Source organism: Hydra vulgaris, chromosome 14 (assembly GCF_038396675.1).
Source record: "Hydra vulgaris chromosome 14, alternate assembly HydraT2T_AEP".
In the NCBI taxonomy this organism is placed as follows: Eukaryota; Metazoa; Cnidaria; class Hydrozoa; order Anthoathecata; family Hydridae; genus Hydra; species Hydra vulgaris.
The window spans coordinates 18227501-18240000 of NC_088933.1; the positions used below are offsets into that span (position 1 = coordinate 18227501).

Below are 12500 nucleotides of genomic sequence, written 5' to 3' on the forward strand. Positions count from 1 at the left end.
ATAAAAATCTAACAAAAACATTGAAGCGCTATGCCGTTTCAGGGACTAACAAAAACCACGGATTGAAGCCTAAAAAAGCGCCTTCCACCTACAGCTCTATGAGAATTTAAACTAGTTAAACAGATCCATATTTTAACTAATCTAAAACCCTTAGAATCAAGCTGTGCTCCGTTAGCCAGCTTTGGTAACTATTTTTCGTGCTCTTTTTGTCACCGCATTTAAACGTTGCGATGCCAACAGACGATGATTTTGTTTATTTGGTAAATCGCATCCAGTTATTCTTTAAATAATGGTTGCTAAGTTTATAAAGAATCGCTTCATGATCTATATTTCTATTTAATCCACATGAGAATAACATTTTATTTGAATTTAAATCCACATAAGAATAACATTTTATTTGAATTTAAACATTTTATTTGAATTTAAAGTATCCATACCAGTGCTCGTAAGCTATAGGACTAGTTATTGTAAGCTATTAGTGAAACATGGCGCTTATTTACTTCTGTGGTAATTCGTAAGTAACAATTATTATTGTTGCAAAGCAGTGAGAACCTTATAATACAATTCTTAAAGTCTGACATATTTATTTGAAAACTATTGACAATAAAATCTTTGTTTTCTTGATACTAAATAAATTAATCTGAATATATACATATTATATATATATATATATACACACACACACACACACACACACACACACACACACACACACACATATATCTATATATATATATATATATATATATATATATATATATACATATATATGTATATCTATATATATATATATATATATATATATATATATATATATATATATATATATATATATATATATATATATATATATATATATATATATATATATATATTCATGTACTTGTCTATTTATGAATAAAGTACATGTGTATTTGTAACATTATACAGATATTTAACATACATATATGTTCGTAAAAGTGCCTGTATTATAATTAAATGCAAAATGCATTTCTTTTTATAATAACATTTATTTGAGGATAAATCAAATAAATTTGATATAGTATATATTATAACTTATTTGTTATAAAAGTAAACTTATTTGTTTACGCTTGTTTTGATAAGATACCATTTTTATTTTTTGTAATTTAAAGCAGTTTTAACAGGATGGTAGAGCAGGGTTAGATTTTGGCGTTAGCAGCCTTCCGATAACTGAACTTACTCCTGCCGTTAACGAAACGGAGACATGAGAGTACGAGTTTATTTTATCGCTGGCGTTAAAAACTGCCGTTTTACTTTTAACCAGCCTATAGCTTATCGCAGAGTTTAACGGAGAGATGTGAATACAGCTGCTGATTGTTTGGCAGATCAGGTAACAGTTTAGTTTTGAAAAAACTTTTCTTCTAGAATTTTATTTTCTTCTTGAATTTTATAATAGCTAATATTGTAAATTTTTCTTTATGGAGAATTGTTTAGAATTTTTATTGTAAAAAACCTTATTTTGTTGATTAATTATTGATGTGGTTTATATCCACACGCATGTAAATGGTTCTGATGATAAGATCAGTACAATTTTTTTGTTTTGTGTTTGTAAAAGTAATTTGTTTAATAATTTTTTAGTTTACATTTCCTAATTTATTAATAAATGTAAACTAAAAAAAATAAAGATATAATAAAATAACTACTATAAAATGTTGATAATTTATTGTTTTATTTTAAGAAAAAAAAGTAGTGTTCCTCTGTCTTGTTTGCCACTAATGCAACCCTATATATATTTATTATTATATTTATTACTATATATATTTATTATTAATGCGATGCAAAAATATGTATCAAGGGACTAGATCGAGCTGTCAAGCCTAAGTGAAATTAGGAAAAAATTAGGAAGAGAGAATTATAAACCATGTTCTTATAAAATTTCTTTTAAATAAACTCAAGTATGTGCTTAATGAAAGCATGAACTTTAGAAGTAATTAAAATTCCAGAAAATATAAAATTTTTATAGGAGGAATTGATAGCAAAATAACATTGCCAAATAGATGTCTACATTAATTTCAATTGAACTTTCTTCCAAGTATTAGTAACCTGAAAATGATAAGTTTGTTTTACCAGTTGAAAATGGTTTGTACCAGTTTGAAAAAGCATTAGACGCTTTGACTAAGTACGGTTATCAAATGATTATATAACCTGTTGGTTCCATAAACATCATGAATTCCAGAAACAAATTAAAACATCCAAGAAAATCAATTTCTAATTTATTTCTTCTACTTTAGTTGAATCAAGGTTGAGTTATAAAGTATAGTTATTTTTATTAGAATATTATTAAGTAATTTTTACTATTGCAGTATTCATAAACTTTTTATTTTAAGTTTTAGCGCCTTTTTCTATTTATCTATTGATTTGTTTATGAACAAATGTTTATACAGGATGTTACTCGGTATATAACAAACTTTTTTTTATTAACAAATATACAGGATATGTTACTCGGTATATAACAAGCTTTTGTTTATTAACAAATATACAGAAAAAGTTACTCGGTATATAGCAAACATTTTTCCTTTAATGTTTCGGAATAATATAAAATAATAGCATTAAAATTACTTAAATAAATGTAAAATAAAATAAATATTCAAAATATGATTAAAATTATATAAAAATTGATATATAATATAAGTTTTAATAAAAAACACAAATAAAAACAAGTGCAACTTTTTTGGTTTGTTTCATTTTTTTAAGCCTGGTCCGTGTCAACGTCACGGAAGTTTTTTAATAATTAAAGGAAGTGTCCAGAAGTTTCCAGAAGTGTCCAGAAGCATGCAGAAGCTTCCAGAATTTTCCAGAAGAAGCATCTGGAAGCATCCAGTAGCATCCAGAAATATCCAGAAACATTCAGAAGCATCCAGACGCATCCAGAAGCTTCCAGAAGCATTAAAAAGAAGCATCTAGAATCTTCCAGAACAGGTTCACACAGGTTCATTTTACGATATAAGAGACATGTAAATCGACATGTAATTCAGTCAGTATATGGAAGTCAATCAGTCAGTATTATCAAGACAGTTTATCAAAGTGAGTTTTATCAAAGTGTTTTATCGAAGAACATCAATACAAGAAGTGAAATACAACAAGTGTTTCATTACATCAATACAGTCCACATCCAACCAAGACGTTGTGTTCCACAGAGCATTATTGTATCATCACAAGGTAAATGTAACACGGTAAGCTTTGAGAAGCGTGATTATTTATTTTTATTATTTTTATGACTTTAAGTGCAAAAATGGCTCCCGACAGTCTTGGATTGGAACTAAGAAAGAAAATTATTGACGATTACGTAAGTGGAATGTCACAAAAAAGTATTTGTGATAAATATCGCGTGAAAAAATGGACCGTGTCAAGACTATGTTCCAAATAATGTTCTACGGGGAAGTTGGCAGCAGATAACAAAGGCCGACCGGCCGGAAAATGCCTCGATTTACGTTACTGCCATAAGAACGTGAAGCATGGTGGAGGCAATGTGGTGTAGGGGTGTTTTTCTGCTAACGGTCTAGGTCCAATACATCGAAACGATGGAATAATGGACCGTTTCATGTATAAAAATATCCTGAAAGATGTTATGTTACCTCATGCTAAATGGAATATGCCAATAAAATGGGTTTTTCAGCAAGACAACTATCCGAAACACACTGCAAAAGTAGTCAAGCAGTGGTTTCAAGACAACCACCTATCGGTGATGGATTGGCCGCCTCAATCTCCGGATCTCAACCCTATCGAGAACCTGTGGGAGATCGTCAACCGCAAAATTAATCGTGAAGGTGTTCGTAATAAGGATTAACTGTTTGAACAAATCCAAAAGGCCTGGGCAGCGATTCCTCAAAGTTTTATTGATCACCTGATCGAATCTATGCCTCGAAGATGCAAGGCTGTGATCAACAACAAAGGATTCGCCACGAAATATTGATAGCGAAATACAGCTTGGTCAACATTTTGTCGAGTTGCACTTGTTTTCTCCAGAAGGAAATCAACTTTTTTTAATACTTTTGATTAATTTATTAATTTTCGTGTACAAATAATGAACTTTGTGATGAATAAAACTTGAAGAACTTTGTCTCTAAACAGTTACATAGTTATTTCTCTAAATTGAAAAAATGCAGCACTTTTATATAAAGAAACTAAATTAGCATTATTTGGTTGCACTCGTTTTGTTCGATACTATTTATATATATGTATATATATATATATATATATATATATATATATATATATATATATATATATATATATATATATATATATATATATATATATATATATTTAAAGAAGGAGAAAAAACTAATGTAAAACATTATCGTCCAATTTCTATCCTCTCTGTTTTTTCTAAAATTTTAGAAAGAATTTTTTACAACAGAGTATACAATCACCTTTTAGCAAACAAATTATTATATAACATGCAACATAGATTCAAAAACAATAACTCAACAGAGCATGCTATTATTCAGCTTGCAAGAAGTATATCAGACTCATTTAACAATTCTAAATTCACATTGGAAATATTAATTGATTTAGGGAAAGCGTTTGATACAATTGATCATAAAGTTCTTGCTAAAAAATTAAAATATTTTGGTATAACAGGCAATGTTTTAAAATGGTTGAAAAGTTATTTAACTAGTCGTAAACAATTTGTTTACGCCGATGGAAAATTTTCATCAAATTTGTTAAAATATTACATGTGGAGTTCCTCAAGGATCCATATTAGGACCTCTTCCTTTCCTTACTTATATTAATGATCTATACAAAGCCTCGAATCGAATAACAATTAAGTTTGCTGATGACACTAATTTATTTATGTCACACAAAAACATTCCTACTTGATTTCATTACGTGAACATCGAGTTAATCAAAATATCTAACTAGTTTAAGACTAACAAATTTTCTCTTAATGTTGATAAAACTAAATGGATTCTTTTCCATCTTCTTATCAAAAAACATAAACAGCCAATAAACATGCCTCAACTTGTTATTGACAATATACAGATTAAAAAAGTAACAGTAACCAACTTTCTTGGTGTTTGTATAAATGAAAATCTTAAATAAATTTATTAAGTAAAATTTCAAAAAGTATAGGAATATTGTACAAAGCAAGAAATGTTTTTTTTTTTTGTTTTTTTTTTTTTGTTGCTGTTTACCAATAATCAACATATATATACAACAAATAAAACGACAAATAATCAACATATATATACAAGAAAAAAATAAAAATATATCCGTAGAAACAAAGAAGACAGTATAATCTTGTCAACAAGCACCGTTTTTGTATATACGATAAAAAAATAAAAACTGTTCTTTTTTACAATGATCTTTATAAAATAAAGAGTTAAACAGACAGGGGCTTAAAGAAGATGAAAATGACAATATGTCATTGCAATCTTTTCATAGAGCCCCTTTATACATTTTTAATAGAATATAGGTATTAAATTAAAAACCCTAATGGGCATAAAACAGTTGTGCTAATCAGTAAATCAAAACAAGATTTACTGATTAGCACAATTATTTAAGCACAATTGATTCTCAAATTTTAAAAATTTCCTCTTTTATTAGAAACTTAAATAAACTTAATGACTTTGCCATCCTTATGACTTTGCAATCCTTTATGATAACTATTCCATTTATTTGGTCTTCGTTATACAATGCTATATTCAGCATATTTATTGAAGTTTTGAGGCAGTTTATATGAGTTACTAATATTTGCTCTTAGATAATAGTTTTCATTTATGTTTATTTAAAACTTGTTATTAAAGTTTGTAGGAGAGAGATTATTTTTGAATCAATACATAAAAATTAAATGCTGATAGATATTTATTTCATAAACATCCATTATTTTCATATCTTTCATTATAGGTTTGGCGTGTTCACGCTTATTTTTAGAGTAAATGATTCTACTTGCATGTTTTTGTAGACTATAAATTCTTTCAAGTTTTGATGGTTGCGTACTCGCCCATGTTATGTTTTCATAGCTGATGAAGCAATGAATTAGTCCAAAATATATTAGTTTGAGACTTTGTTTATTGATATATGAGCGAACTCGATACATCATACCAATTATATTAGTGATTTTAGATTATAAGTGGTTTGAGGAAGACAGGATAAATTCTCATCAACAAAAACTCCTAAAAATCTAATTTTGGCTTGTTTTTTAATTAAGTTATCATTTAAGTTAAGGTCAGGCAACTTAAGAGGAAGGTCTTCTTTTTGTGTTTTTTTATGGAATAATATACAGTTTGTTTTCTCTGAGTTAGGTGAGAGTTTGTTAGCTCTAAACCAATTATTTACTATATTTAGTTTAATATTCATATCTAAGTATAATTTCTTGATATCATTGTTAGTAAGAAATATATTTGTATCATCAGCAAACATGACTGAATTAAGTTTTAAAGATGAATGGCAAAAATCATTTATATAAATTAAAAATAGAAGTGGACCAAGGATAGATCCTTGGGAGACTCCACATAAAACATTTAAAACTCCAGATTGTATATTACACACGTATTGTTTTCTATTGGTAAGATAACTTTAAATAAACATACTTTAATACAATTATATCACTCATTTATTCATTGTTACATAACCTATGCAAACATTGCTTGGGGTAGTACAAATAAAAATAAACTTAAATCTCTTTATTGTCAGCAGAAGCATGTCTTATATATTTTAAAGACCATTATATTCATGCCAAGCCTCTATTATTTAAAATGAAAGTTTTTAATATATATGAGCTTAATACTTTTAAGATTCTTTGTTTTATGTAAAAGCAATTCATCTCCGATTTCTTTCCATTATTTATATTCATCAAAAGATAAAAATAAATACATTTTACGCAATGATAATTTTGATTTAAAATTGATTATCGCGGACCACACTTATGGAACAAAATTGTTTATAAAAAATTTATTGAGGATTTTAGTCATCAAAGTAACTACTTTTCTTTTAAACGAAAACTTAAAGAACTCATTTTTACAATCTAAGATTTAACAATATACTTCTGATATTTTTTACTGAGCTTCCTTTTTACCTTCTATTTAAACATGAATTTATAAGAATTATATATGTATTGTTAACAACTGTAATCTACATATATTATAGATATAACGCATCTTGTATTTATAACGGAATATTTTAAGTTTCTTACGTCGTTAATTTATTTTTTATCTTGTAAATATCTTTATAAATTTTAACACGAACATTTCTTAGCGATACTCGACGACAAGACCGTATGGTCTTCTACGAGTCCCCGCCTTCTTTTATTCTTTAATAACGATCATTATATATATATATATATATATATATATATATATATTTATTATTATATATTTGTATTTTAAATATTGTAATGAAATGCTTATTTAAAATGTGATAAAAAGAACAACAAAAAAAGAAAAGTAAAGAGAAGAAAATTTGTGCATCCTATTATCGATACTATCTAACATCTGTCATGTCTATAGTGGTACCTGTTTTTGTTATGAGGTGGCTTAATTGCTATGTTAACTCGTAATTTACTATATATGTATATTTTTGTTCTATATGAACACCTGGCGCAATGTTCGCTCACCTGTAGGTTGCTATTTGCATCTTTGTGTTCTGTATGAACCTCTAGCGCGGTGTTCATTCATAGTAAATTAATATGTGTTTGTACTCTATTTGAACATCTGGCGCGGTGTTTGCACACCCGTAAGTTACTATATGCGTGATTGTGTTCTGTTTACATCTTTGGTGTAGCGTTAGGCTTACCAACTAGTGACTACAACTATAAAACGTACGTCAACCTTTATATTCAGTATTCCTTTAGATGTAATATTTTTAGATATTAAAATTTTAAAAAGAATTTACTTCTGTAAGCAGTACTCTATTGAACAAGAACATTGAACAAGAGATTTTAGAATTTTATGCCAAAATATTTTGTTTTATTAATTTACATTGAACAAGAGATTTTAGAAATGTATACATTTCTAAAATCTCTTGTTCAATGTTCTTGTTCAATAGAGTACTGCTTACAGAAGTAAATTCTTTTTAAAATTTTAGTTTAATATGTGTGTTTGTGTTCTGTTTGAACATCTGGCGCGGTGTTTATTCATAGTAAATTAATATAACAAAATATTTTGGCATAAAGAAAAATTAATTAGAGGTTTTAACCCCTCTGGCCTTCTGGTTACTCTAAGGAGTAGTTAAGTATTATTTACAGTATATCAATGAAAAATATACGCAAATATGTATACATTTTAAAATAACGTCAAAAGTATGAAACAATATATTAAAGGATTTATAAAAAGATAAAGAATAACACAGAAAAATATTGTGCTAATGATCCGCTAAATTGTATAAAATATAAAGAAAATAAACTTATGAGCAGGTTTCGCGAAGCTCATACGATTTAAATATTAAATGAGAACGTTTTTCTGATTTTTATTTTTAAAATATACTATATTGATTATTTTTTAATTTAAAAACTTTTTCAAATAAATTAAAATATAAAAAAGACTATCAGACATACATACATACATTTGTGTGTGTGTATATATATATATATATATATATATATATATATATATATATATATATATATATATATATATATATATATATATATATATATATATATATATATATATATATATATATAAATTTATATATATACATTAACTTTATTTTATTTAGTCATGCAATTTTTAGATCTCCCAATATGTTGATGTAATAACTTCAACATCTTCTTCATTTAAAACTTTTAATTGTTCTTTTCTAAAATTATTATAAACACAATATGGACATGCCATTGGAATTTTAATTCCATTTTTGTCATACAAGCGCGCCATTAAATAAGCAGTGAAGCGGAGAGGATTAGGTAGACTCGCCATTCTTGTTTGAAATTCAGGTATAACAGTTTCAATCATATAATATCTTAGTAAATTATGAAAACAAGTAAACACCACAACATTAAAATTTGTTTCTTGAAACATGAGCTGAGAATTCAAAGAACTAATTGTAGTCGATAGCTTATAATCTGATAATTTGGTTTTACTAGCAGCATCTAAGTTGGTTGACTTGGAAGCAGCAGCAAGAATCGTTGTGACAGCATTAGATAAAATTAATAAAGGATTTAAACTAAGAATTTTTCGTTTATGCGTTATAATATCCTTCAAGATATGTTCAATACTTGTTGAGCCATCATCTGATGCGAGACAAGGTTTAAAATTCATTTTATCAAATTCATTTCTGAATTCTACTGATTGGGTAGATAAAAAAGTATACCAGTTGGTTCCAGTTGCCATATGGTTAACAATATTTTTTAAAAGTTCTGCGTAAAACCCACTTGAAAGCTTTTCCGAAAATAGATGTTTTTTTTGAACATGATAAAGAGTATAGCGTAATGTTTGTGAAGGGGATTTAAATGTATGAAGATACCTATCAAAAAATCAATTATCAACAAACTTGCATTCTAAACACACGTAACTAAATATAATAACTTAACCACATATTATTAAAATATTAACTTACCCAAAAAATACAACTGCATATAACGGGCATAAAACCTCTACATGTTTTCGAAGAAGATCTTCCAAAACAATTATGCTCAAATTCAATTCTTGCCAACAATCAAAAATCTAAATGTAAAATTCCGAATATTACAGATGTTTTATTAATACTAAAAAATAAATATATAAAATCAAACAAACTTAACGTCAAATTGTTTTTGTCCACCTTATTACAAAATCTATCTATCTATCTATTTCTCTCTCTCTCTCTCTCTCTCTCTCTCTCTCTCTCTCTCTCTCTCTCTCTCTCTCTCTCTCTCTCTCTCTCTCTCTCTCTCTCTCTCTATCTATATATATATATACATATATATATGTATACATACATACATACATATTTTGGGGTCATGAAAAAATTTAAAGTACCATGGAGTTTTATCTGCTGCGCAGACCCCTATTTTATTAGTAGATTTTTTTTTTTTTTTGAGTTTTAACCACTTTTAGGGGTTGCTCAAGTGCCCTAATGGTCTAATTTTAGACTTATTTACCCTTTTTTAAGCTTATTTTCAACACGTTTGAGCGGGTTCTAAAACTCAAAATAATTCTATCTTTTTTCTTTCCAGAGTTTCTTCTAAGTTAATAGAAAAAAAAAAAAATGCATGGTAATTTAATTTGCTTAAAATATTTTGTCTAAACCTAACTAAAAAATTGCATAGTTATGCGGATTTTTACCAATTTTTACGCTTTGCATTTACTTTAATACTTTAGCGTACTTGCTTAAACACGTTATGCGAATTACTTTTTAGCAAAGACGATATTTAATTTTCATTTAAAAACGCGGGAAATAATTATTGATAACTTTCATGATACACTTACTTCATATGCTTATTAGAGCTATTTACTACAGTTTTATTCATGTCGGGAAAAAGTAAGAAAAAAGTAAATTTTTTGGTTGGGGAATCCAGGTCATCCTTACCAAAAGACAAATTTTCTACAGAGCAAGAGGTTTTGCAATACATCTTGCATTTAAAGGAGAAGCATCCAAAACAAAAAGAAAGTAGAATTATCCACTGTCCGTTGACAAAACACTTTGAAATCAGATGCCATAATGAAAAGTCATTATGCTGCACTCTTTCAAAGTTAATTGCACCTTGGTTGAAGGGTGGATTTCAGATTTTGCAATTACAAACAATTAGGTAGGTACCAGACTGTATTTGTTTTTGTTTTATTTGTATATTATTAGAGGAAAACAATTAATATAACAAATATCTGCTGTTAAATAAATTAATTAACAGAAATAGATGTGTTGTAAAATGTTCAGAACCTACAAATCACATTTTTTAGTAAAAAGATAGAGAAGCTGATCCTAACTTGGAAACTGTTAAAAAAAAACAAATCAAGACAAACTTTATCAGAAATTGAAAAAAGGAGGAAATTTTTAACTCAGATGAAGAGGATCTTTTGGATTGCACCTGAGCTCGATACTCTGGTTGCAATCATTAAAGCTGATAAGAAAAGAAGTTGTCGAGACAAGACTGAAGATATTGCTTTTTTATTAGACCAATTAGGAGATAAAAAAACAAGAATAGGTGGATTAGACACAAGGTACATTTCCTCTGTTAACAGGAGTTTATCCAAGTTTGAAATGAGATCAAGTTTGAATGAAACCATGTCAGAGAGTGAATTCAGCTCAAATGGATCCGATAAAAATGAAGATAATGATGATTTCCCGTATCCAGATCCAGAGTTAAAGAAGAAAGTCAAAAAACCAGATACTGTTCTACTTCCAAAAGATATTCTCAAGAGAACTGCTGATACTGCTGTTGGGGAAGGATTAAGTCATAGGCAGCATACTGCCATGGTTAATAGTATAATTGCTAAATCAGGTGGAAATATAGATGAATTTAAATGTTCAACCTCTACAGCATTAAGAGCAGCAGATAAAGTCATTTATGATGAATCAAAGAGGATCAAGGACCATTTGAGAAATTTCAGAAATAATAATAAGAACATTTTAGTTCAACTCCATTTTGATGGAAAAGTATGTCATGAATATACTGATGGGAAAAAATCAGAAAAAGATCGATTAGCAATATTAATAAACGGTAACATGGAAACGCACCTGTTGGGAATTCCAGCTATTTCTTCCGGAACTGGCGAAAATCAAAAAAATGCGATCAGAGAAATCTTGAATTGCTTTGACCTTACAAACAGTATACAAGCTGTTACATTTGATACAACCAGAATCAACACTGGAAACAAAAATGGAGCTGTTTCTTTACTGGTAAATGAAGTTTTTCAGCGACCAGTTTTATCTATTGCATGTAGACATCATATAAACGAGCTACACATAACACATTTCTGGAAAAATTATCCAAGTAGTGCTACTTCTGGACCAGATAATATGCTGTTTAAAATATTAAAATCAACATGGAATGATCTTGATGTAGAGAACCAGGTAGGGTTTTACAAAATTGGTTAACATTTTTGTAAAATATTATTGTACCCTAGTATTTCTTCAATTTTGAGCTCTTTGATTTTTTTTTGACATTTTAAATAAAAAGGTGTTGAGAAGATTGACTATTCCAGATGAAACATGGCTTGGTCATCAAAAGCATGAAAGCATAACGTTCTGCAGAAATATTATCACCCATGGGTCTCTGAAAAAGGTAGCCCGATGACTAGATGTTTTAATATGTAGTTATGTATACAATATGTACTATGAAGTAGTAATATATCCTAGATTTTTCTTGTTTAATTCTATTATTCTTTATAAGACAAAAGTATACATACCTATGTTTATTGCATTATACCAATATACTTCTGGTTTAATTTTTAGGATGGGGCTACAAGGAAGGACTACATTGAGCTGACAGAGCTTACACTTATGGTGCTTTCTGAGGAAAAGTACAAGTTTCGTACACCCGGAGCAATTCATCATGCCCGTTTTATGGCAAAAGGTAGAGAGTTTTAGGTTTATGATAGGAAAAAGTCTAAAGTTAAAAA

General features: G+C 28.1%; 2 protein-coding genes across 2 annotated transcripts in view; one reads left to right on the forward strand and one right to left on the reverse strand.

The window, feature by feature from the left end:
- Positions 1 to 8657: 8657 nt before the first annotated feature.
- LOC101237479 (uncharacterized) overlaps positions 8658 to 12500 on the reverse strand; it is a 124313-nt gene continuing 120470 nt past the window's right edge. The window contains exons 41-42 of the mRNA XM_065818360.1: positions 9520 to 9626; positions 8658 to 9426 (exon numbers count right to left, since the gene is read on the reverse strand). Of these exons, the coding sequence (XP_065674432.1) occupies positions 8694 to 9426; positions 9520 to 9626 (840 nt within the window). The 3' untranslated portion in view covers positions 8658 to 8693. The remainder of the gene's footprint in view (positions 9427 to 9519; positions 9627 to 12500) is intronic.
- LOC136090483 (uncharacterized) overlaps positions 10601 to 12500 on the forward strand; it is an 8257-nt gene continuing 6357 nt past the window's right edge. Inside the window, exons 1-3 of the mRNA XM_065817184.1 lie at positions 10601 to 11952; positions 12059 to 12163; positions 12334 to 12454. Coding sequence (XP_065673256.1) covers positions 10942 to 11952; positions 12059 to 12163; positions 12334 to 12454 — 1237 coding nt within the window. The 5' untranslated portion in view covers positions 10601 to 10941. The remainder of the gene's footprint in view (positions 11953 to 12058; positions 12164 to 12333; positions 12455 to 12500) is intronic.